This window comes from Thalassophryne amazonica, chromosome 10 (assembly GCF_902500255.1).
Source record: "Thalassophryne amazonica chromosome 10, fThaAma1.1, whole genome shotgun sequence".
Lineage (NCBI taxonomy): Eukaryota > Metazoa > Chordata > Actinopteri > Batrachoidiformes > Batrachoididae > Thalassophryne > Thalassophryne amazonica.
Genome location: NC_047112.1, coordinates 12,510,349 through 12,532,529, shown reverse-complemented (window position 1 = coordinate 12,532,529; position 22,181 = coordinate 12,510,349). Strand labels below are relative to the sequence as shown.

The following is a 22,181-nucleotide window of genomic DNA, read 5'->3' as shown; positions in this document are numbered from 1 at the left end:
GAGCAGCACAGGTAACGCACGACAACAGTGCTAAAAAAAATAAAATCAAAATCAAAATCCACTGGACAGGCTGTGGAGCAGCACAGGTAACACACGACAACAGTGGTAAAAAATAAAATAGAAATCCACTGGACAGGCTGTGGAGCAGCACAGATAACACACGACAACAGTGCTAAAAAATAAAATCAAAATCCACTGGACAGGCTGTGGAGCAGCACAGGTAACACACGACAACAGTGGTAAAAAATAAAATAAAAATCCACTGGACAGGCTGTGGAACAGCACAGGTAACACACGACAACAGTGCTAAAAAATAAAATAAAAATCCACTGGACAGGCTGTGGAGCAGCACAGGTAACGCACGACAACAGTGCTAAAAAATAAAATAAAAATCCACTGAACAGGCTGTGGAGCAGCACAGGTAACACACGACAACAGTGCTAAAAAATAAAATAAAAATCCACTGAACAGGCTGTGGAGCAGCACAGGTAACACACGACAACAGTGCTAAAAAAAATAAAATCAAAATCAAAATCCACTGAACAGGCTGTGGAGCAGCACAGGTAACGCACGACAACAGTGCTAAAAAATAAAATAAAAATCCACTGAACAGGCTGTGGAGCAGCACAGGTAACGCACGACAACAGTGCTAAAAAATAAAATAAAAATCCACTGGACAGGTTGTGGAGCAGCACAGGTAACGCACGAGAACGGTGCTAAAATAAAATAAAAATCCACTGGACAGGCTGTGGAGCAGCACAGGTAACGCACGACAACAGCGCTAAAATAAAATAAAAATCCACTAGGCAGGCTGTGGAGCAGCACAGGTAACGCACGACAACAGCGCTAAATAAAATAAAAATCCACTAGGCAGGCTGTGGAGCAGCACAGGTAACGCACGACAACAGCGCTAAAATAAAATAAAAATCCACTAGGCAGGCTGTGGAGCAGCACAGGTAACGCACGACAACAGCGCTAAAATAAAATAAAAATCCACTAGACAGGCTGTGGAGCAGCACGACAACAGTGCTAAAAAATAAAATAAAAATAAAAACGAAAGCGTTAGCAAGCTAGTTAGCTTGCCAACGCTGATGAAGGTTAGCTGATAAAAGTGCTCCGTCGCGATGCTTCGACCGTTAGAGGTCTTCTTTAGGCGTTGGAGCACGGTGAAAAAGTAAAAAAAAGTAAAAAAGTAAAAAAGTCTTGAAAAAGACTGTTAATTCAAAGAACTCAAACAGCTCAGTTCAAACAGCTAACAGATACAGCAGAACACCGCTGTTAAGTGTGTAGGCAAACAAACAAATAGCTTAAATAACAAAATTGCACCCAAAATCACGAATCTATTCTATAGGCCTACACCTGAGAGAACAAGACAACAAAAAAAAAATACTTGTGGAGCTAACAAAAAAAAAAAAGTTTTTGCAAACAAGATGTATAATCTATTCTCTTCATCAATAATGCAGTTGTAGGTATCTGGCAACCTAATTTGCCAAAAAAAAAAAAAAAAAGGATTTCCAATGATATATATGGTGTATTACGGTAAACGTAAGCCTGTGATGTCATAACACAGAGGAAAAACACGGAAGTTTCACACTAGTGCGCCGCTGATTCTCATTACTGTAAGTTGTCATGTAAGCCCTCACTCTGAAAAATTTCAACACTGACAGCAAGCCAAGAACCCGTGCTTTCCAACAGTGTGCTATATGTTGCATATATTACGGTAAAGCGCGTTCGGTGACTTTTGAAACGAGGGAAAAGTATGAAAAAGAGCGCAAAAGTGACAGAAAAGTACAGAGACAGACAGCAAACATAAATGTAGTATTTTTTGAGGAAAAGGCAGGATGTTAGTGTCATTTGTGAAGGTGTGTGTGCGTGTTTGTGTGGGTGTGCAGTTTATTGTAAGTGTGGCGCACAGCATTGTTCGCAACCCCTACCCCCCCCACCCCCCCCACCCTTCTTGTTTTTCTGCACCGGAGCAGTGTTGCCAGATATGAAATATGAAACTATCGTACCAAAACCTCAAAATTATCGTATTTTGGGAGAAATTATCGTACACAAACAAAATGCATACAACGTAGCTATTTTAGCGTTTTTTTTTTTAATTTACAAAGAATTTTATGTCACATTTTTAAACAGTAATTATAGTAATGGGGAAACTATGGCACAAAAAGAACACAAATGCACAAGCAAGACTGTAAAGTAACACAAACATGTTAATTACCAGACTAGAAAGAGTCGAATTCAACCTCGAGGTCGCTGTCGTCATCCGATGCCATGGACACTTGTGCAGATTTTGTTGAACACAGAAAAAATGTTGACACCTCCATAAGGAACTTGAACTTTTTTTTAAATTTTTTCTTGTATATCTCTTTGCTCTTGTATTTTGTTCGTTTGTTATTGCATTTGTTGAAATACAGTTTTGAAAAAAAAAAAAAAAAGATGTTGTTGGTTGGGGAATCTTCCTGTCCTGTCCTGCAGAGATTGGATGGGAACTCATTCAAATGACTGTCCCGGCAGCCCAAAGCCAGCAGCAGCCCTGTGTGTGGTGTGTCTTTGATGCCGCCTGAGTGCAACGCCTGCAAAATGATTCTTGGGTGTCAGAGAGAGATGTGTGTTTGGGCAACCAACAGAAATTATTGTACATATTTGGGTTTTTTCCCATTATTGATCGTACATCGTACAGAGGGCAAAACTATCGTACAAATACGATAATTATCGTACATCTGGCAACACTGCACCGGAGCCACCCATCCTCTGCGCTCCGGGACCTCCCACTTTACAAATTAAGCACTGCCTGCCACGAGATGCGCTTTGTTTACGTCCATGTAAGAAGAACGTGAGCCAATGAAATTGCAACATGGGTAACCCTGTCACTCTGGCACGTCGAAAACACAAAACGTGACGACTAAAATTATAGTATTGAGTTCGAAATAAAATAATGAATGATTTTGTTATATAAACAAAAATGCTAAATATTGGTAGGGATTATTTTGCCATCCCAAAATATTGGTTGTGACTTGTCCCTATGGTCCATATGCAAACCTACGCCCCTGTGCATATCCTTTGACTGTGAGCACATATACTCGCCACATATACATAAAGCGCCTTGGGGCAACTGTTTGTTGTGATTTGGCGCTATATAAATAAAATTGATTGATTGATTGATATACTCAGATATTTTCAAACTGAAAATTCTTGAAATCAGCTTTTCCCCTTTAAATGTTAGCAGTGATTGGAATCTGGATGTAGAATACATGTTTTATTTTTTTAATATACTTTCCATTTTTGAACATGGTGATTGACCATGCTGTGAAGAAAAAAAAAAATACATACTGCGATGGTTCCGTGCATGTGGGAACACAGCAGCTTTTCACAGCTGCTGCAAAAATAAAAAATAAATGTCACCCACGACAATTGAACCTGCACCTACCAAAAGCTCTGATTGTCAGTCAGAAACTTTACCACTAAGCTACCGTCGCTGTCCTGTGAAAACTGCGGGAAACTGCATGATATCAGAAAGAACATGGACGTATTAAAAACATATTAAAAACACACTATATAAAAAACACTGCATTTATCAAGCGGGCAATACAAATATGATCCATCTGTTCCTCTGTAGATGACCCATGGTTACTGACGTACAGTCATGAAATCAATCAATCAATCAATCAATCAATTTTTTTATATAGCGCCAAATCACAACAAACAGTTGCCCCAAGGCGCTTTATATTGTAAGGCAAGGCCATACAATAATTATGTAAAACCCCAACGGTCAAAACGACCCCCTGTGAGCAAGCACTTGGCTACAGTGGGAAGGAAAAACTCCCTTTTAACAGGAAGAAACCTGTTGAAATGACATGAATGAGAAGTAGTGTGCTCTGATCATGTCCACATCTGCTGGCGGCATCCAGGACATGAGTGTCCTGCCTGACACGTGTGTCTTGTGGAGGGCGCGCCGCAGGACTGACACTGCATCATGTGGAACAGAGCTCACGTGGGTCACGTGACAGTCAGATCGCCCGCTGCATTTTATGATCTGATGGTCCGTTTCAACCTGGGGGCAGCCTGTCAATTGGCTGCAGGGTGCGGCGCTCGCTCACTTGCTGCAGCCTGTTGCCACAGTGATATATGTTTTTATTCATGTCCACATGATGACATCAAGCAGACACATGCGCGTCACCAGGAATTTGGCCGAGACCTGACGCAAGAGGGTTCGATGGACTCGCACAGGGCACAGGGCACAGGGCACAATCTGTCTTTCAGCCGCTGGTGTGCACAAATAGCTGTAGCAACAGGTGTACAAGGCGTTAGAAGCAGCTGCAATTCTACACGTTTTGCACACGATTCCTGCTTCAAGCACAAACTGACCAAATTTGCACTATGTGTGAAGGGTCCCTTAGCCTCACATGGACCACAATGGAAATAAGCCTTCATGCTTTATTGTGTCATCCGTGTATCATTGATACATTAACCTTCCTTTGTTTGTATTGATTTTACAAGATTAATTCAATCAGTCCTGTAAATACTGATGGTTTCTGTTTTACTCTAAATACAATTTTATCTGAGGGAAAAAAGTGTGGCTTGAGATCTGCAAGGCTATCCACGTTGCCAGACTGGGAACTTCTCGACTCAGCACCCAACAGTGTGGTGTACACCCGCAGTGCCAGCCACATGGTCAGCTGGTGGGGCTCCGGTGACAGCGGTCACCTGCGTCATCATGTCAGCCACCGTCTGGTAGAATTCTGCCTGTGAGGCCTCACGGTTGATCCCAGATATCCAGGATGTCTTGATCATGTAACAACTCTGATGCTTTTCTAGCAATGTGTACAGTTCTGAAACTACAAATCTTTCTTGTAATATCATACAAAAGCGCTGGGCTTGCTGGTGATTTTTCACAGTTTTGGCAGCTTGATAGAAACTCAAGGCAGGTGTCAGTTCCTTCATGATGACTCTCATATTTTCTTTGATTTGTATGGACTGAAATAAATGATGCATACATATTTCATCATATTGACTGTGTGATACCTCAGTAATATCGAAATAATTTATGACTGAAAATAAAATGAGAATTGTTCTTAATGAGATTTGTGTTCAGCAAAAGAGGGTGGTCCTTCTGGAACAACATGAGGATCTTCAAGATTGATGTCAGCCAGTATTTCTTTGAAATCCTTGGGGACAAAATAGAAATTGCTGCAGTGAGACCTGCAACCTTCTGATATCTCACACATCTCTGCACGTTGCCATTGGACTGATTAAAATCCCCGCCCCCTGAATATACATACATATATTTATTTATTTATTTATTATTTATTTATTTATTTATTTATTTATTCCAAAATAGAGTTTATTCATATTTGAGAGGTCGCTCTTGCATTTTTGAGGTGCAAAGATGGAGATATGACTCAAGAAAATATTTGTTTCAAACAAAGTTGTAACTTTGTGGAACAGCCTCCCTCATCATGTGGGAAATGCTTCAATTGTTATTACTTTAAAGAATTGATTTAGACTTTTACTGTGCTATATACTATTTTTACTATTATGCCTTTTGAAAAATGATGTGTGCTTTTATTGTATTTTTATACATGTTTTATGAATAATTAATGATTATTGACCATGATTTTCTGCTACAGTTGTTGACAGTCTGCATGCTCTTATCAATAATATCAGCCAATTTTTTTGTTTTTTGTTTTTTTTGTTTGTTTTTTTGTTTTCCCTGAATACGATTTAAAATCAATAAGAGCTTCATTCAAACTACACTTTGAACATACTTTGAGGGGATAACTTGCTGAACCCATGGCAGAAAACGCAATAAAACACAAAAAATATTTAAAAGCACATCTGGTGTTATTGCTGGCAGACGACTGGAAGTAAATTACTCCAACACTCGCAGCTGATTGGCTGAAATCTCTGGTTCACAAGCTCACAAACAGAACAAGATCATAACTTGGCCCATGTGGACTATGATTACTGTGCAAAGTGCCTGATGTGTACAAAAACCTTATCTCTCAACCTTTTTTGTTTGGAGGTGGAAATAATCACCTGTCTTTTTGGAGAAATGATGGGGTGCACAAGCCTTCTCCTTTTAAATTTATTTATGCCCCATTGTTTTTCTGGTTGAAATGTCCCACACAGACTGCAGTGTGTCTGCAGCACCAGGCCATATTCTTTATGCAGCACTGCTTCTGGTGACAAGTCAGCAGAAAAGAGACAACACAGAGTTTGGCATTTTATTACAAATGTCCTGAGGCTGTTTTCAGCAGTTGAGAACACAGGGCTGTTTGTGAACACGCCGTGGCCCAAGCATCACATTCTGTCATGTTTGCTGCTCAGTGATTCCATAGTTATTGCCATGTATGAGGATATGAAACAGTACGACTTAAAGTCTAATAGGGTTGTGAAAGCTACAGGTGGCTGGACCTCAAAGTTACTTCAACAACTCATGTTACAACTTTCCATTCAGAAATGATGTACTGAATGTGGCAGTGTTGGGAATGCAATTCAAAATATGGCAAAAGTAGGAATTATGTGGTGTGACGTAGTGGCATGGCCAACTCAGGTGGTTTATAGTTTTGTAACAGGTGTTCAACCTTCCTGCCAGCTTGTACCTCCTGTTGAAAGTTGGGTATCTCTGGAATCTGTTCCAGCACACATTACTGTAGATGAATCCATTATATGGTTAACTTATTCAGTCCCCTCTGAAAGTACTGGGCCATCAAGGCCAGTTCATTTGCTTTTGTGAACATTAGGTATGAATCAGAACAGTCAATAATCATGGAACATGTGACTGACAGGTGTATCTTGTCCAGATGTGGCTGTCAGTGTAATTCCATTCCCGTAGAATTGCCCATATAGCTCTGGATGTCTAGTCTTGGTTCGAGGCATTAGTTTCATCCATCAAGACTGCAGATGTCACACAAAAGGTGTTTTGTTCCACAGTGCTCAACACACTGAGATTTATCAATATCAGGAAATAAAAGTTGGGATTATAATGTATCTCATATTGAACGTTTGATCTCAAACACTATTGTGTACAGTAACAACAAATGAGGAGGAAATGTTTTTCCCGCTGCCTTCAGCGGAGACTGTATATGACAGGTACTTTTATGCACAAAGGATTCTACACATATTATACACAAACATTACATTCTTTGTTGTGCATTTTGTACTTATTGAAAGACATTAGCTCATCCCTATGTCACAAAGGGTGGCTACCAGGCACATGAAGCTGTAGGACCCGCAATGCAGACTCCCGGACTACGCATGGGTGTAAAAGAAATCACAGTCTTTAATTCAGGTTCAGGTACAGTACACAGGTGATCAGTCAGGGTAGCAGAAGCACAAACAGGGTAATGCAAAAACAAAGTCATGGTTAAGCAGGGCTCGGAGGCACAAGCAGACACAGACATCAGAGATGAGACAAAAGGCGCAGTCAAAAATACAAAGCAGGATCTAGATACACGGCAAAGCAAAACAGGACTGGATACAGACCTACTGAGTGTACAAAGACAACAAATGAGCAGGGGTGTGGTGGGTGGGAAGAGATTAAGTAAGACAGGAGTTAACAAGGTGCACAAGGAACAATCTCCAAAGAGGCGTGACCAGTCAACAAAGATTCAGCATGGAGCAAGGCAGTGAGGGAGGACAACACAAGGTGGAGTGAAGAAAAGACAAAGATACATGAACAGGTGCCAAGAGCATGAGTTAATGAAAACACAAAGCAGATAAAAACAAAGTGAGAGACAAAGACATGAGGCAGGTGCAGAGATGTGAAGTGAGAACATAATCGGATGGGTGTGAGGGAAACAGGGAACTATGAACCAAGGAAATAAACAGTTGACAGAACAAATAATCAAAGACTAAATAATTAACAGAAAGCAAACCTGATGATTAAGCATAACTGGTGACAATAATGACAACAGCAAAATAACCAAGTGATAGCCTAATGAAACCTACATGAGAACAAATATAAATACTAAAACTAAACTAAACAGAAATTGACTAAGCAAAATGTAACATAGAATAAACACATAATGTAAACAAGCAACTAATAAATCAAAGGGAGAAAAAAGAAAGTGGCAAAAATAGAATCAAGTCATGGCCAAAACATGACACCCTGAAGATCATTCTTTTCTCAGGATGTCAAAGAGCATGTGGCAGTGTGTGTTAGGAGTTGGGTGACTACTATATATTTTTGGGCTCAATATCAGGTGAGTGCTTCTCACTTCCTGTCTATGTACTTAGACAAGATGGTTCATCTGCTTTGTCTCTGTCCTCCCAGCTTTAAATGGGTACTGGTCCTGGCTTGGGAAACAACCTGTGATGGACTGACATACTATCTAGGGGGAGTTGTAGACTCTCACCAGCCACACACCATCGTATTTGTGGATAAACACAAATCTGTTGGGCATGATGCCCCATATATGACTGAGCACTGTGTTGCACTGTTGCTGGTGCCAACATATGGCTGAAACATCATTCTTTGAAAATAAAAAGAAAAAAAATATGTCACAGCATAACTTGTCAATTATTCCACAAGCTCTATTTGAAATGTCAACTTCTTTTAAAGTAAGTCCCTTCGGCTAATCCCTTAATATTTGGGATCCCACTACTGCACAATTTGGCATAACAAATTGAAAATGCACTAAATGGATATCTTGTATTGAATAAATAAATGAATTAATGCTTTTGTTTCTTCCAGATTGGATTATTGTAATGTTCTATTTTCAGGGTTGCCATAGTCCAGTATCAGGGGTCTCCAATTAGTCCAGAATGCTGCTGCTAGACTTTTGACACTGAGCAGAAAGTTTGACCACATTACACCTGTTCTGGCATCCCTCCATTGGCTACCTGTCTCTGTGAGATCAGACTTTAAGGTTCTCTTATTAGCCTATAAAGGTGTTCATGGACTGGCACCAACCTACTTGGCTGATCTGATTAAACACTATTTGAAGAGTTTCAGTCAGGTTTTAGAATTCATCATAGTACAGAAACAGCATTAGTGAAGGTTACAAATGATCTTCTTATGGCCTCGGACAGTGGGCTCATCTCTGTGCTTGTTCTGTTAGACCTCAGTGCTGCTTTTGATACTGTTGACCATAAAATTTTATTACAGAGATTAGAGCATGCCATAGGTATTAAAGGCACTGCACTGCAGTGGTTTGAATCATATTTGTCTAATAGATTACAATTTGTTCATGTAAATGGGGAATCTTCTTCACAGACTAAAGTTAATTATGGAGTTCCACAAGGTTCTGTGCTAGGACCAATTTTATTCACTTTATACATGCTTCCCTTAGGCAGTATTATTAGACGGTATTGCTTAAATTTTCATTGTTATGCAGATGATACCCAGCTTTATCTATCCATGAAGCCAGAGGACACACACCAATTAGCTAAACTGCAGGATTGTCTTACAGACATAAAGACATGGATGACCTCTAATTTCCTGCTTTTAAACTCAGATAAAACTGAAGTTATTGTACTTGGCCCCACAAATCTTAGAAACATGGTGTCTAACCAGATCCTTACTCTGGATGGCATTACCCTGACCTCTAGTAATACTGTGAGAAATCTTGGAGTCATTTTTGATCAGGATATGTCATTCAAAGCGCATATTAATCAAATATGTAGGACTGCTTTTTGCATTTACGCAATATCTCTAAAATCAGAAAGGTCTTGTCTCAGAGTGATGCTGAAAAACTAATTCATGCATTTATTTCCTCTAGGCTGGACTATTGTAATTCATTATTATCAGGTTGTCCTAAAAGTTCCCTAAAAAGCCTTCAGTTAATTCAAAATGCTGCAGCTAGAGTACTGACGGGGACTAGAAGGAGAGAGCATATCTCACCCATATTGGCCTCTCTTCATTGGCTTCCTGTTAATTCTAGAATAGAATTTAAAATTCTTCTTCTTACTTATAAGGTTTTGAATAATCAGGTCCCATCTTATCTTAGGGACCTCGTAGTACCATATCACCCCAATAGAGCGCTTCGCTCTCAGACTGCAGGCTTACTTGTAGTTCCTAGGGTTTGTAAGAGTAGAATGGGAGGCAGAGCCTTCAGCTTTCAGGCTCCTCTCCTGTGGAACCAGCTCCCAATTCAGATCAGGGAGACAGATACCCTCTCTACTTTTAAGATTAGGCTTAAAACTTTCCTTTTTGCTAAAGCTTATAGTTAGGGCTGGATCAGGTGACCCTGAACCATCCCTTAGTTATGCTGCTATAGACGTAGACTGCTGGGGGGTTCCCATGATGCACTGTTTCTTTCTCTTTTTGCTCTGTATGCACCACTCTGCATTTAATCATTAGTGATCGATCTCTGCTCCCCTCCACAGCATGTCTTTTTCCTGGTTCTCTCCCTCAGCCCCAACCAGTCCCAGCAGAAGACTGCCCCTCCCTGAGCCTGGTTCTGCTGGAGGTTTCTTCCTGTTAAAAGGGAGTTTTTCCTTCCCACTGTAGCCAAGTGCTTGCTCACAGGGGGTCGTTTTGACCGTTGGGGTTTTACATAATTATTGTATGGCCTTGCCTTACAATATAAAGCACCTTGGGGCAACTGTTTGTTGTGATTTGGCGCTATATAAAAAAATTGATTGATTGATTGTTCCGGCTCAGGCTTGGCACTCACATGATGCAGGACTGCTTTGTGTTCCGAAGGTAAAGAAAAATGTCTATGGGTCATAGGGCCTTTTCGTATCATGCCCCAGTCTTATGGAATGGTGTCCCAGTGTCAATAACATAGTCTGATACTGTGGAGACGTTCAAGTTGAGACTAAAGACACATTTTTTTAATCAGTGTTACAGTTAATACAGTGTGTTGTGTTGTATTTTATTATTTTTTAATTCTTTCTAAATTTCATTCTTTTTATTGTTTTTTTTTGTTGTTTTTTTATTGGTTTTTAACTCAACAAATTAACAAAAATCAATAAAAAGAATGAAATTTAGAAAGAATTTTTTAAAAAGTAAGTGTAGCGTACCCGACCTTCTTGGAGTCCCTGGGAAGGGTACTAGATAGTGCTCCGACTCGGTTCTCCATTGTTCTCCTGGGGGACTTCAATGTCCACGTGGGCAGCGACAGTGAGACCTGGAGGGGGGTGATCGGGAAGCACGGCCTCCCCGATCTGAACCCAAGTGGTGTTCAGTTGTTGGACTTCTGTGCTAGCCACAGCTTGTCAATCACAAACACCATGTTCGAGCACAAGGGTGTCCATAAGTGCATGTGGCACCAGAACACCCTGAGCCGGAGGTCGATGGTTGACTTTATAGTCATATCATTTGACCTTCGGCCATGTGTCTCGGACACTCGGGTGAAGAGAGGGGCTGAGCTGTCGACCGATCACCACCTGGTGGTGAGCTGGATCCACTGGGAGGGGAGGAAGCCAGTCAGACCTGGCAGGCCAAACGTATCATGAGGGTCTGCTGGGAATGACTGACGGAACCCTCTGTCAGCGAGGTCTTCAACGCCCACCTCCAGGAGAGCTTCTCCCAGATCCCGGGGAGGTTGGAGACATGGAGTCCGAGTGGACCATGTTCTCCACCTCCATTGTTGATGCGGCCACTCGCAGCTGTGTTCGCATGGTCTCTGGTGCCTGTTGTTGCGGCAATCCCCGAACCCGGTGGGGGACACCAGAAGTAAGGGATGCTGTCAAGCTGAAGAAGGAGTCCTACTTGTCTTTGTTGGCAGGTGAGACTCCAGAGGCAGCTGACGGGTACCAGCAGGACAAGCGTGCTGCAGCCTGTGCGGTCACAGAGGCAAAAACATGGGTCTGGGAGGAGTTTGGGGAGGCCATGGAGGAGGACTATCGGTCGGCCTCAAAGAAATTCTGAACCGGTTCCGGTAAGGTCTATTCCAGAGTACTGGAGAGGAGAATTCGTCTGATAGTTGAACCTCGGATTCAGGAGGAGCAGTGTGGTTTTCATCCTGGTCACGGCACACTGGACCAGCTCTACACCCTCCATCGGGTGGTTGAGGGTTCAGGGCAGTTCGCCCAACCAGTCCACATGTGTTTTGTGGATCTGGATAAGGAGTACAACCGGGGAAGACCCAGGACACGCTGGAGGGACTACGTCTCACAGCTGGCTTGGGTACAGCTTGGGGTTCCTCCCGAGGAGCTGGGGGAGGTGTGGTCCCTCCAGCGTGTCCTGGGTCTTCCCTGGGGCCTCCTCCTCCCAATGGGACGTGCCCGGAACACCTCTCCGGCGAGGCGTCCAGGGGGCATCCGGGAAAGATGCCAGAGCCACCTCAACTCACTCCTTTCGATGTAGAGGAGCAGCGGCTCAACTCTGAGCTCCTCCCGAGTGACCGAGCTCCTCACCCTATCTCTAAGAGAGCGCCCAGCCGCCCTGCGGAGGAAACTCATCTCGGCCGCTTGCACTCGCGATCTTGTTCTTTCGGTCATGAGCCAAATCTCATGACCATAGGTGAGGATCGGAACGTAGATCGATCTGTAAATTGAGAGCTTTGCCCCCATACTCAGCTCTCTCTTCACCACGACGGTCCGATACAGCGACCGCATCACTGCAGATGCTGCACCGATCCGTCTATTGATCTCACGCTCCATCCGTCCCTCCCTCGTGAACAAGACCCCGAGATACTTAAACTCCTCCACTTGAGGCAAGGACACTCCACCGACCTGAAAAGGGCAAAGCACCTTTTTCCGATCGAGAACCATGGCCTTGGATTTGGAGGTGCTGATTTTCATCCCAAATGCTTCACACTCGGCTGCAAACCGCCCCAGTGCATGCTGAAGGTCCTGATTTGATGAAGCCAACAGAAGCACATCGTCCGCAAACAGCAGAGACGAGATTCTATGGTTCCAAAACCAGACCCCCTCTACACCCTGGTTGCGCCTAGAAATTCTGTCCATAAAAATAATGAACAAAACTGGTGACAAAGGGCAGCCCTGGCGGAGGCCAACGTGCACTGGAAACAGGTTTGACTTACTATCGGCAATGTGAACCAAGCTCCTGCTGCGGTCATACAGGGACCGGATAGCCCTTTGCAAAGGACACCAGACCCCGTACTCCCAGAGCACCCCCCACAGGGTGCCCCGAGGGACACAGTCGAACGCCTTCTCCCCATCCACAAAACACATGTGGACTGGTTGGGCGAACTCCCATGAACCCTCGAGCACCCGTTGGAGCGTGTAGAGCTGGTCCAGTGTGCCGTGACCAGGACGAAAACCACACTGCTCCTCCTGAATCCGAGGTTCGACCATCTGTTGAATTCTCCTCTCCAGTACTCTGGAATAGACCTTACCGGGGAGGCTGAGGAGTGTGATCCCCCTATAGTTGGAACACACCCTCCGGTCCCCCTTCTTAAACAGAGGGACCACCACCCCGGTCTGCCAATCCAGAGGCACTGTCCCCGATTGCCATGCGATGTTGCAGAGGTGTGTCAACCAAGACAGTCCCACAACATCCAGAGACTTAAGGTACTCAGGATGGATTTCATCCACCCCAGGAGCCTTGCCACCGAGGAGCTTTCTAACCACCTCAGTGACTTCGGCCTGGGTAATGGATGAGTCCGTCTCTGAGTCCCCAGTCTCTGCTTCCTCTTCGGAAGACGTGATGATGGGATTGAGGAGATCCTCGAAATATTCCTTCCACCGCCCGACAACATCCCCAGTCAGGGTCAACAGCTCCCCACCTGCACCGTAAACAGTGCTGGTGGAGAGCTGCTTCCGCCTGCTGAGGCGTCGGACGGTTGTCAGAATCTCTTCAAGGCTGACCGATAGTCCTCCTCCATGGCCTCCCCGAACTCCTCCCAGACCAGAGTTTTTGCCTCTGCGACCGCACGGGCTGCGGCACGCTTGGCCTGCCGGTACCTGTCAGCTGCCTCCGGGGTCCCACCTACCAACAAAGATAAGTAGGACTCCTTCTTCTGCTTGACGGCATCTCTTACTTCCAGCGTCCACCGCCGGGTTCGTGGATTGCCCCCGCGACAGGCACCAGAGACCTTGCGACCACAGCTACAAGCGTCCGCATCGACAGTGGAAGTGGAGAACATGGTCCACTGGGACTCCATGTCTCCAACCTCCTCCGGGATCTGGGAGAAGCTCTCCCGTAGGTGGGAGTTGAAGACCGCGCTGACAGAGAGTTCCGCCAGTCATTCCCAGCAGACCCTCACGATACGTTTGGGCCTGCCAGGTCTGACCGGCTCCCCTCAAGGCGGATCCAACTCACCACCAGGTGGTGATCGGTCGACAGCTCTGACCCTCTCTTCACTCGAGTGTCCGAGACACGTGGCCGAAGGTCAGATGATAAGACTACAAAGTTGATCATCGACCTCCGGCTCAGGGTGCCCTGGTGCCACGTGCACTTATGGACACCCTTGTGCTCGAACATGGTGTTCGTGATGGACAAACTGTGACTAGCACAGAAGTCCAACAACTGAACACCACTTGGGTTCAGATTGGGGAGGCCGTGCTTCCCAATTACCCCCCTCCAGGTCTCACTGTCGCCGCCCACGTGGGCATTGAAATCCCCCAGGAGAACAATGGAGTCCCCAGTCAGAGCACTATCTAGTGCCCCTCCCAGAGACTCCAAGAAGGTCAGGTACTCTGCACTGCTGCTCGGCCTGTAGGCCGAGACAATGGTGAGAGACCTGTCCCCGACCCGAAGGCGTAGGGACGCGACCCTCTCGTTCACTGGAGTGAACTCCAACACATGGCGACTGAGCTGGGGAGCAATAAGCAATGTGACCCCAGCTTTCCTCCTCTCCCCACTGGCAACGCCAGAAAAATGAAGCATCCAGCCTCTCTCCAGGAGTTGGGTACCAGAGCCCTAGCTGTTCGTGGAGGTGAGCCCGACTATCTCTAATCGGTATCTCTCAACCTCCCGCACAAGCTCAGGCTCCTTCCCCCCCAGCGAGGTGACATTCCACGTTCCAACAGCCAGGGGCTGTGAGCACGGACCGGGCCACCGGGCCACCCGCCCTTGACCGCCACCCAATCCTCTCTGCACCCGACCCTCATGGCCCCCTCTGCAGGTGGTGAACCCACAGGAAGGTGGGCCCATGTCACTCTTTCGGGCTGAGCCCGGCCGGGCATCATGGGCTAAGGCCCCGTCTAGCTGCCACTTTATCGTGGTGGGGGAGTTTGCGTACCTGGATGATCCTAGGAGCTTTGTTGTTGGGGGCTTTGTGCCCCTTGTAGGGTCTCCCAAGGCAAACAGGTCCTAGGTGACGGGTCAGACTAAGTGCAGTTCAGAACCTCCATGACCAGTAAAAAATCAAGGACCGAGACATCGCCCGGTATGGCGGAGTCGGGGCCCCACCCTCGAGCCAGGCCTGGGGTTGGGGCTCGCACACGAGCACCTGTTTTTAAACTCATTTTAAATAGCTTTTGAACTGTTTTGTGTTTTGTGTGAAGCACCTAGGAGTGATGTTGTTGTGATTTGGGGCTTTTATAATTTGAATAAATTGAAACTGAATTAATAAAACTTCTAAAATATAAATGTATTTTATGCTCTTGTGAGGTGGTTCTTCAGGCAATTTGAAAAAGCGCTATTTCACAAAACTGCAATGGAAGTATTATTTTCACTATTACAGGTCACATGATGTACAGAGGGAGCCACATTCTAAAATACAGTGTGTGGTACGTGTCCATGGAGGAAGAGATGACTTGTTAAACTTTATGAGATATGACATTACGACAGTTTTTTTTTTATTATTTAAAAAATGGTAATGCATTTAGCAGCACTTACCCATGCTCATCACCATTCATTTATCACCATTAATTTATTCATTCATTCTGTGTACCAGCTTACTCTAATAAGGAGATACATGGGGCTGGAGCCTATCCCAGCAGTCACAGGGCGAAAGGCGGGATACACCATGAACAGAACACCCATCTATCTCAGGGCCATCTGTCACAATGACAGAATTTGTGAGAAGACAAAACCCACAAGCGGCATTCCATCACTCAGCAAACTTTGTCATTTCACTCTTGTGTTTTGTTGACATTCTGAAAATATTGCATAACTTTTGTACAAATCGGCAGTGGAAACAAGAACGTGCATATGTAATCATGTTGACCATGTTTGACAATTTCATTTCATTTCATTTCTGCACAGGAGAAGAAGCTTTAACGATCTTTGTGGACAAAAGGAAACTGAGTAAGAAAGCGGAAGTGAGCGATTACTCTGGGAACTCCTCCACTGTGACCCTGGAAGCTCTGCACCAGCTGGCCGCCTCCTACTTCATTGACAGGGAGAGCACCCTGCGAAAGCTGCACCACATCCAGATCGCCTCCACTGCAATCAAGGTATTGTCTATGTGTCTGTATTTGGTAACACTTGGGGTACCCATACTAATATCTTGATTATCAAAGATCTTGCCCATTCTCCATCAGGGTAGCATCTACATGCCATGAAAACAGGCTAAGTTATTTCCACTGAGAAGCCACAGGCAGTGTATTAAGTGTATCAACATCTCAGTCATCTTATTTCCACCTTCACGTCACCTCTGTAGTGAGCAGACAAGTACATTGTCATAGTAATTTAAGATTATTTGCATCTAAATCAGATGAACAATGAAGGAAATACAGCAGGTTTAGACACAGTCTCACATGTTGAGGTCAACCACAAACATTATCTCTGCATGATCAAGCTGGTAATGTGTTACTGAATCACTGCCTTCAACACTCAGACATTGTCTTTCCTTCTTCTCTGTGTTTCCGCCATCTTGTCTCTTTAAGATACTCTTAGGTTTCTTAAAAGTCCTCCTCCCTCCGTTGAACAGTTTTTCACCTTAGGAGCTCTCCTCTTAAGGCCTAAGACACTTTGTTAATAACGTTTATCTTACCAAGGGAAAATTATAAGAATGCCTTAGAATTCCAGCAATTCTAAGATTTTTCTTACAATGATGTCACTAAGTGCTCATTTTAGCCTTAGGATGCTTTGTGAATATGGGCCCAGATGTTTATTCATGTGGATGAACTGTTTTGGTGTTAGAAATGGGTTCACTAAAGTCTTTGGGTCAATAAAGTATTGTAATATGTGAAAGATATTTTCGATTAACGTGTAATAAATGTCTAAAAATAAAATATGGGACCTGCATACAGGCCCGGCGCCAGAAAAAAAATATTAAGGGGGTAATGAGTTTATCACAGGGGGTGCCCCCCAAAACAAAAACAAAAAAACAGTGGGCACCGGAGGGTACATGCCTCTGAGCGTGCGGAATGAATTGGGTGCGCTCCTGGAAAGCTCATGTATTTAGGCTACACCGTTGTAAGCGACTGACTGAGTAAGAGTAAAGAGTGATGACAGTATTTTTTAATTATTATTTGAACGTATAGACCCTCGGTCAAGTGATCTCCTGCATACCACAAAACCAAACCAACAACTGATCTGAGAAACGACACGAGACAGTAGATTAACCCCACATACAGTCCTCCATCACAAGCGCAAACACAGCGCAATTGGGCAAGACAGTCACACAACAGGTCAAAGATAAACCTTTCATGTAGATATACAGTGGTCCCTTGTTTATTGCGGGAGTTACATTCTATAAATAGCCCGCAATAGGCAAAATCCGCGAAGTAGACAGCGTTATTTTTTTTCAATTGTTATAGACATTTTAAGGCTGTAAAACCCCTCACTACACACTTTATACACTTTTCTCAAACAGGCATTAACATTTTCTCACTTTTCTCTTGTGTGTAAACACTCTCAAAGTTCAAACCTTAGTAGAAAAATAAGACCAACCTGTTTTCAGGCACAAACAGTTGTTTGAGAAATAAAAATAGAACATTTTCCTATAAATAATTATGATGGCTTTTAGAACTAATTAATTTAATTTTAACGATCAACCTACGAGGTTGGACACATAAGAAATTATTAATAGTGACTGACCAGTATTTCACAGTTCCTCTGATCGCGCCTCTTCGTCGTGGCGCTGCGCCGCTGTCGCACCTTTTTACACTCACACCTCGCTGCAGGTGTCTTTTTCCAAGTGAAGAACACAGTTATGGGTAGTTGTTGGCGCTCTTTTTTTCTGCTGGGCGAGAGATTCTTATAAACAGACACGCAGAACACAATGCGCGTACTCTCCCTTCGCGGTGCTGCAACAGGTGTCCCGTCATCTCGACAGAACACAGGCCTGCTTGATGAGGACGCAGAGCACAATGCACTGTAAAAAAAAAAAAAAAAAAAAAAAGCATGCAAAATTGGACTAAAAAAAATCAGTGAAACTGCGAGGCGCTATATTTTCCAGTATTTCTTTTTCTTTCTTTTTTATTTTTATTTTTGATAACTCTCACATCCGAGGGGGCGAGGTTTATGATGTGAGGGGGCATCACCCCCAAACGCCCCCTCATGGCGCCGGGTCCGCCTGCATAGCAGGGACCTGGTACATTGCAAGAGAACATACTGTATTTGTAAGGAAAAAAACTCACTTACCATTGTGTGCTGGATGTCTTTTATCATCAAATAAATTATTATCATATTAATTAAATAAATTATTATCATATGACTAAAACCCTTCAGTCACAGAAACGTCTATGTACATGTTGCTAAAATCCTTCACTGAGGATCCCAGACTGACACTCACTGCAGTCACTGTGAGACCTTGTGATATTCCCCACCTATTAGGATTGGTTGTGAGTGACAGTTTATCTCAAGAGAAGATGGAAATTACAGCTAAGAAATTGTAGTTTCAGTAAGTGGTTGAACAAAGTTTCTGTGATATCCCATTGGTGATTTATTAAGAGAAATATGACATAAGTTGATCCAGATATGCTGGCCAGTCCATGGACACGAAAGGTTTAAATATTTTTCAGACACTTCAAGTTTTAATTCCTGTGGAAGAAAGAACTGTAATTAATGTCCGGTCTAGCTGCACGGAGGTGCCTTCTTCAAAACATGAACCAGGTTTGTTATTTTCTGTGTGGGTTCTTTGTGATGTGATAATGATCACTGAAAAGACCGAATTGGAAGGAGGTGCCATGATGTGCACATATGGTGAGGGGAAGCTAAATTAATCATGTGAAATATGGCTTGTGACAGGTTCCTGCCTGCTGTTGCCACCTCCACGTAGCATGGAGTCAATAGGGTGACTGAGGGGCGGACGACCCTCTCAGGTGCTTTTTTCCATTTCTTGGAATCGAGTCATAGTCAGCCTGAGAAGTACAATGTGAGTCAGACTCCCTGTAGTTATATCAAAGCTCCATCCTGCACATACACCGTGCACAGGGAGGGTTGCATATTTCTTTTGTTGCTATATGGTGGGCACACCTGAGCTGCAGAGGCAGATGCCTTTGTCTGTTTCATTTCTAGGGAATTAGTTTTTTGCTGTAGCTACAGAGGGAACGAGGGGAATAGAGGGTGTACGCTTTCATGCTCCGAAGGCAGTCATCCGGTGTAACTGACAGGTGGGAAGTTGAAAGCAGAGCAGTTCACCCACCATCACTGCATGAAAGCCAGTCAAAGGAACCACAGACTCCTCCTCACTTATGCATAATTTCTACAGGGTATTGACCCACACAGCAGCGAAATAGACACATAAGTGTTGCAATTTGTATTATTTTATTTATTTTTTTATGCGAGGAATGAAAGCCAAAGCCTTGTTCTCTCTGCATGCAAAGGAGTAGCTGAAGCTCTTTTTTTGGAGAAAAGGCCTGTTTCTTTCGCAGTGTGCTGAGGATTAGCTGAGTTCCCTTTTAAAGATGTCATTGTGCAGCAAACAGTCTAATCGCACCGGGCAGTTTGTACAACGACTGCATTTCAAAAGCATCACAGACCATTTTTGTTTGAGTTTTTTAGATGGAATCAATAGTGATATCCCACCTTATGGGTCAGATATTGTTTGTGTCTGCACAGTGAAGAGCAAAGAGACTGAGAAAGGAAATAAGGACACAGAAAATGTCACATTTTTAGACAGACTGCCTCATGTAGTGTGTTTTTGTTCTGGCAGATTATTAGATTCATGGTTTTATAGATTGATAATCTATCAGTCAAATGGTGCAACATGGATTCATTAACATTCAAGGACTTTGTGGATTTTCGCCCTTTTAGCATTTTTCATGGGTGTGTTCTGGCTAAGGGCCCTGTCCCACTGGCATTTAGGAGGATTTGCGTATGGATTGCACACAAAATTGGCCCATATTCGCCAAACATCCGCAATATCCGTGTAACATGCCTGTATGAGTCGGCCGTCATCCGAACACGCCTGTGATCATCCGCAGAGGCACGCATGTCCACAGCCAGGATTTTCGAGCTGTTCAAAAATCTGGATGCGGATAACATCCGTCTTACATACTTCACATATACTCAATTCATACACAATACTTACTCACTCTATGCGCTGTATATCTGCCGTTAACCGCTGATATCCGCAACTGACGGGGATTTGTGGCTTGGCAGCGGACCGGGACAGTGTGTAAAACAGATATATATTGTGCCTATCATGTCCACATCACAAACTAAAACATGTTGTAGCGAATGCATACAAATTGGCCACGAATAAGGCATTTTTATTACATCTGCTTTGCAGCTGATTTGCGGACAATCTGTGAATGCATAACAAACACGTCACGTAACCCAAAGTACTATATGAGGCAGAAAGAGACATACCTGCCAGTCAGTGCCGGTCCGGCTGTGTAAATCCCAAAGACGTAGCTGCTGCAATCAGATCTCCTCCAGGACTTTTATTTAACACCAACAAAAGGAAGAGTTGCTGTTTAGCCACAACTCACGCTGAAGTCTGTTTTCTGTGACACTCTCCAAAAAAAAGCAAAAAAAAAAAACACAGTCTCACACCCCGAGCGGCTTCCCCCTCCCGCTCCCCAAACTCATGAACAGTTAACCCTCGCATGACAAAATGAACATTAACTCTGTGATCAACTTGTCCAAGTCCAGCAATGCTCCAGAGGCTGTATTGTTGGTGTGAATAGTGATGCTGAAAGGAGCCAGTGCGCTTATTTTATGACCACAATGCAGATGCCGTGCACGCGCAACACGTGTGTGATGCATTCATATACACCCGTTATACTGCCGTGATAATCTCAGTGTGTTGGATCAGTTTCCTCACTACATGTGTTATATAACCGTGATTGTTCATCATATATTTGCTATATATTATTAATATATCCGTAATTCATACTGGGACATTTGTCTTTTATGGCCATTTTTGTTGTGGACGACAATGAATGCCCGTAATTTGTGTACTCAATTCATGTGCAATTGATCCTCTCCCCAGTGGGACAGGGCTCTAAGGACCCCTTCACACGTAATGTAAATACAACCCCAATTCCAATGAAGTTGGGACGTTGTGTGAAATGTAATTAAAAACAGAATACAATAATTTGGAAATCCTCTTCAACCTATATTCAACTGAATACACCACAAAGACAAGATATGTAATGTTCAAACTGATAAACTTTATGGTTTTTGTGCAAATATTTGCTCATTTTGAAATGGATGCCTCCAACACATTTCAAAAAAGCTGGGGCAGTGGTATGTTTACCGCTGTGTTACATCACCTTTCCTTCCTTTCCTGTCCAACTTCATTGGAATTGGGGTTGTACGTACAACTCAGGGCAACTCAAGGCAGTAGTGCTCGTATGAGCCAGTGGTGGGCACAGTTCAGTTAATCCGATAACCGTTAATTATCGAAGATAATGTTTTCATTATCAGATTATCTTTTTAGATAACTTTAAAAAGATTATCGGACAATTATCTTCCGATAAATTTTTGTCGATAACTTTTAGGACCGATAACGTAGTAAAAAACTGAACAGCGGCAAACATTTTTAAAATTTAAATCAGTTGAGCACCTACCTGTTGAAAGTTTCCTATCAGATGTATAGTTCTACCCTCTGCAAACAGAAGAGAGCTGCTTCCAGGAGAAACCCCTCTATCCTCTGCAGGCAAAGGAGAACTGGTCACAAAAAAAAAAAAATAATAATAATAATAATTTCCTTAACACCATACTGATACGCTGGCAATATCACCCAAGTGATCCAGAGGCATACATTTTTAACTTATGGTTCAAATTTTAAATTACTGTCATGTCTGAAGTTTTATAAAGTGAAAATATCAGATATATGTTTTAAAGTAATGTGCTAATTTTTAAGGTTTTAGTGAGCACATGCTGTGGCCAGCAGTGCATTATGGGTAGGATAGGGTAATCTCAGTATGTTCAGACCAGAACAAATGCATTTCAGACACTCTGTTCAGGCTCCACGGAC

The 22,181-nt window shown here is 43.6% G+C and overlaps 1 protein-coding gene across 2 annotated transcripts in view; it reads left to right on the top strand.

The window, feature by feature from the left end:
• LOC117518329 (BMP/retinoic acid-inducible neural-specific protein 3-like) overlaps window positions 1–22,181 on the top strand; it is a 178,325-nt gene that overhangs the window by 52,022 nt on the left and 104,122 nt on the right. Inside the window, exon 3 of one of the 2 annotated variants that reach the window (XM_034179433.1) lies at window positions 16,070–16,129. In XM_034179433.1, the coding sequence (XP_034035324.1) occupies window positions 16,070–16,129 (60 nt within the window). Of the gene's footprint in view, window positions 1–16,069; window positions 16,261–22,181 lie in introns of both variants that reach the window. The other variant, XM_034179432.1, reaches the window with a different exon arrangement.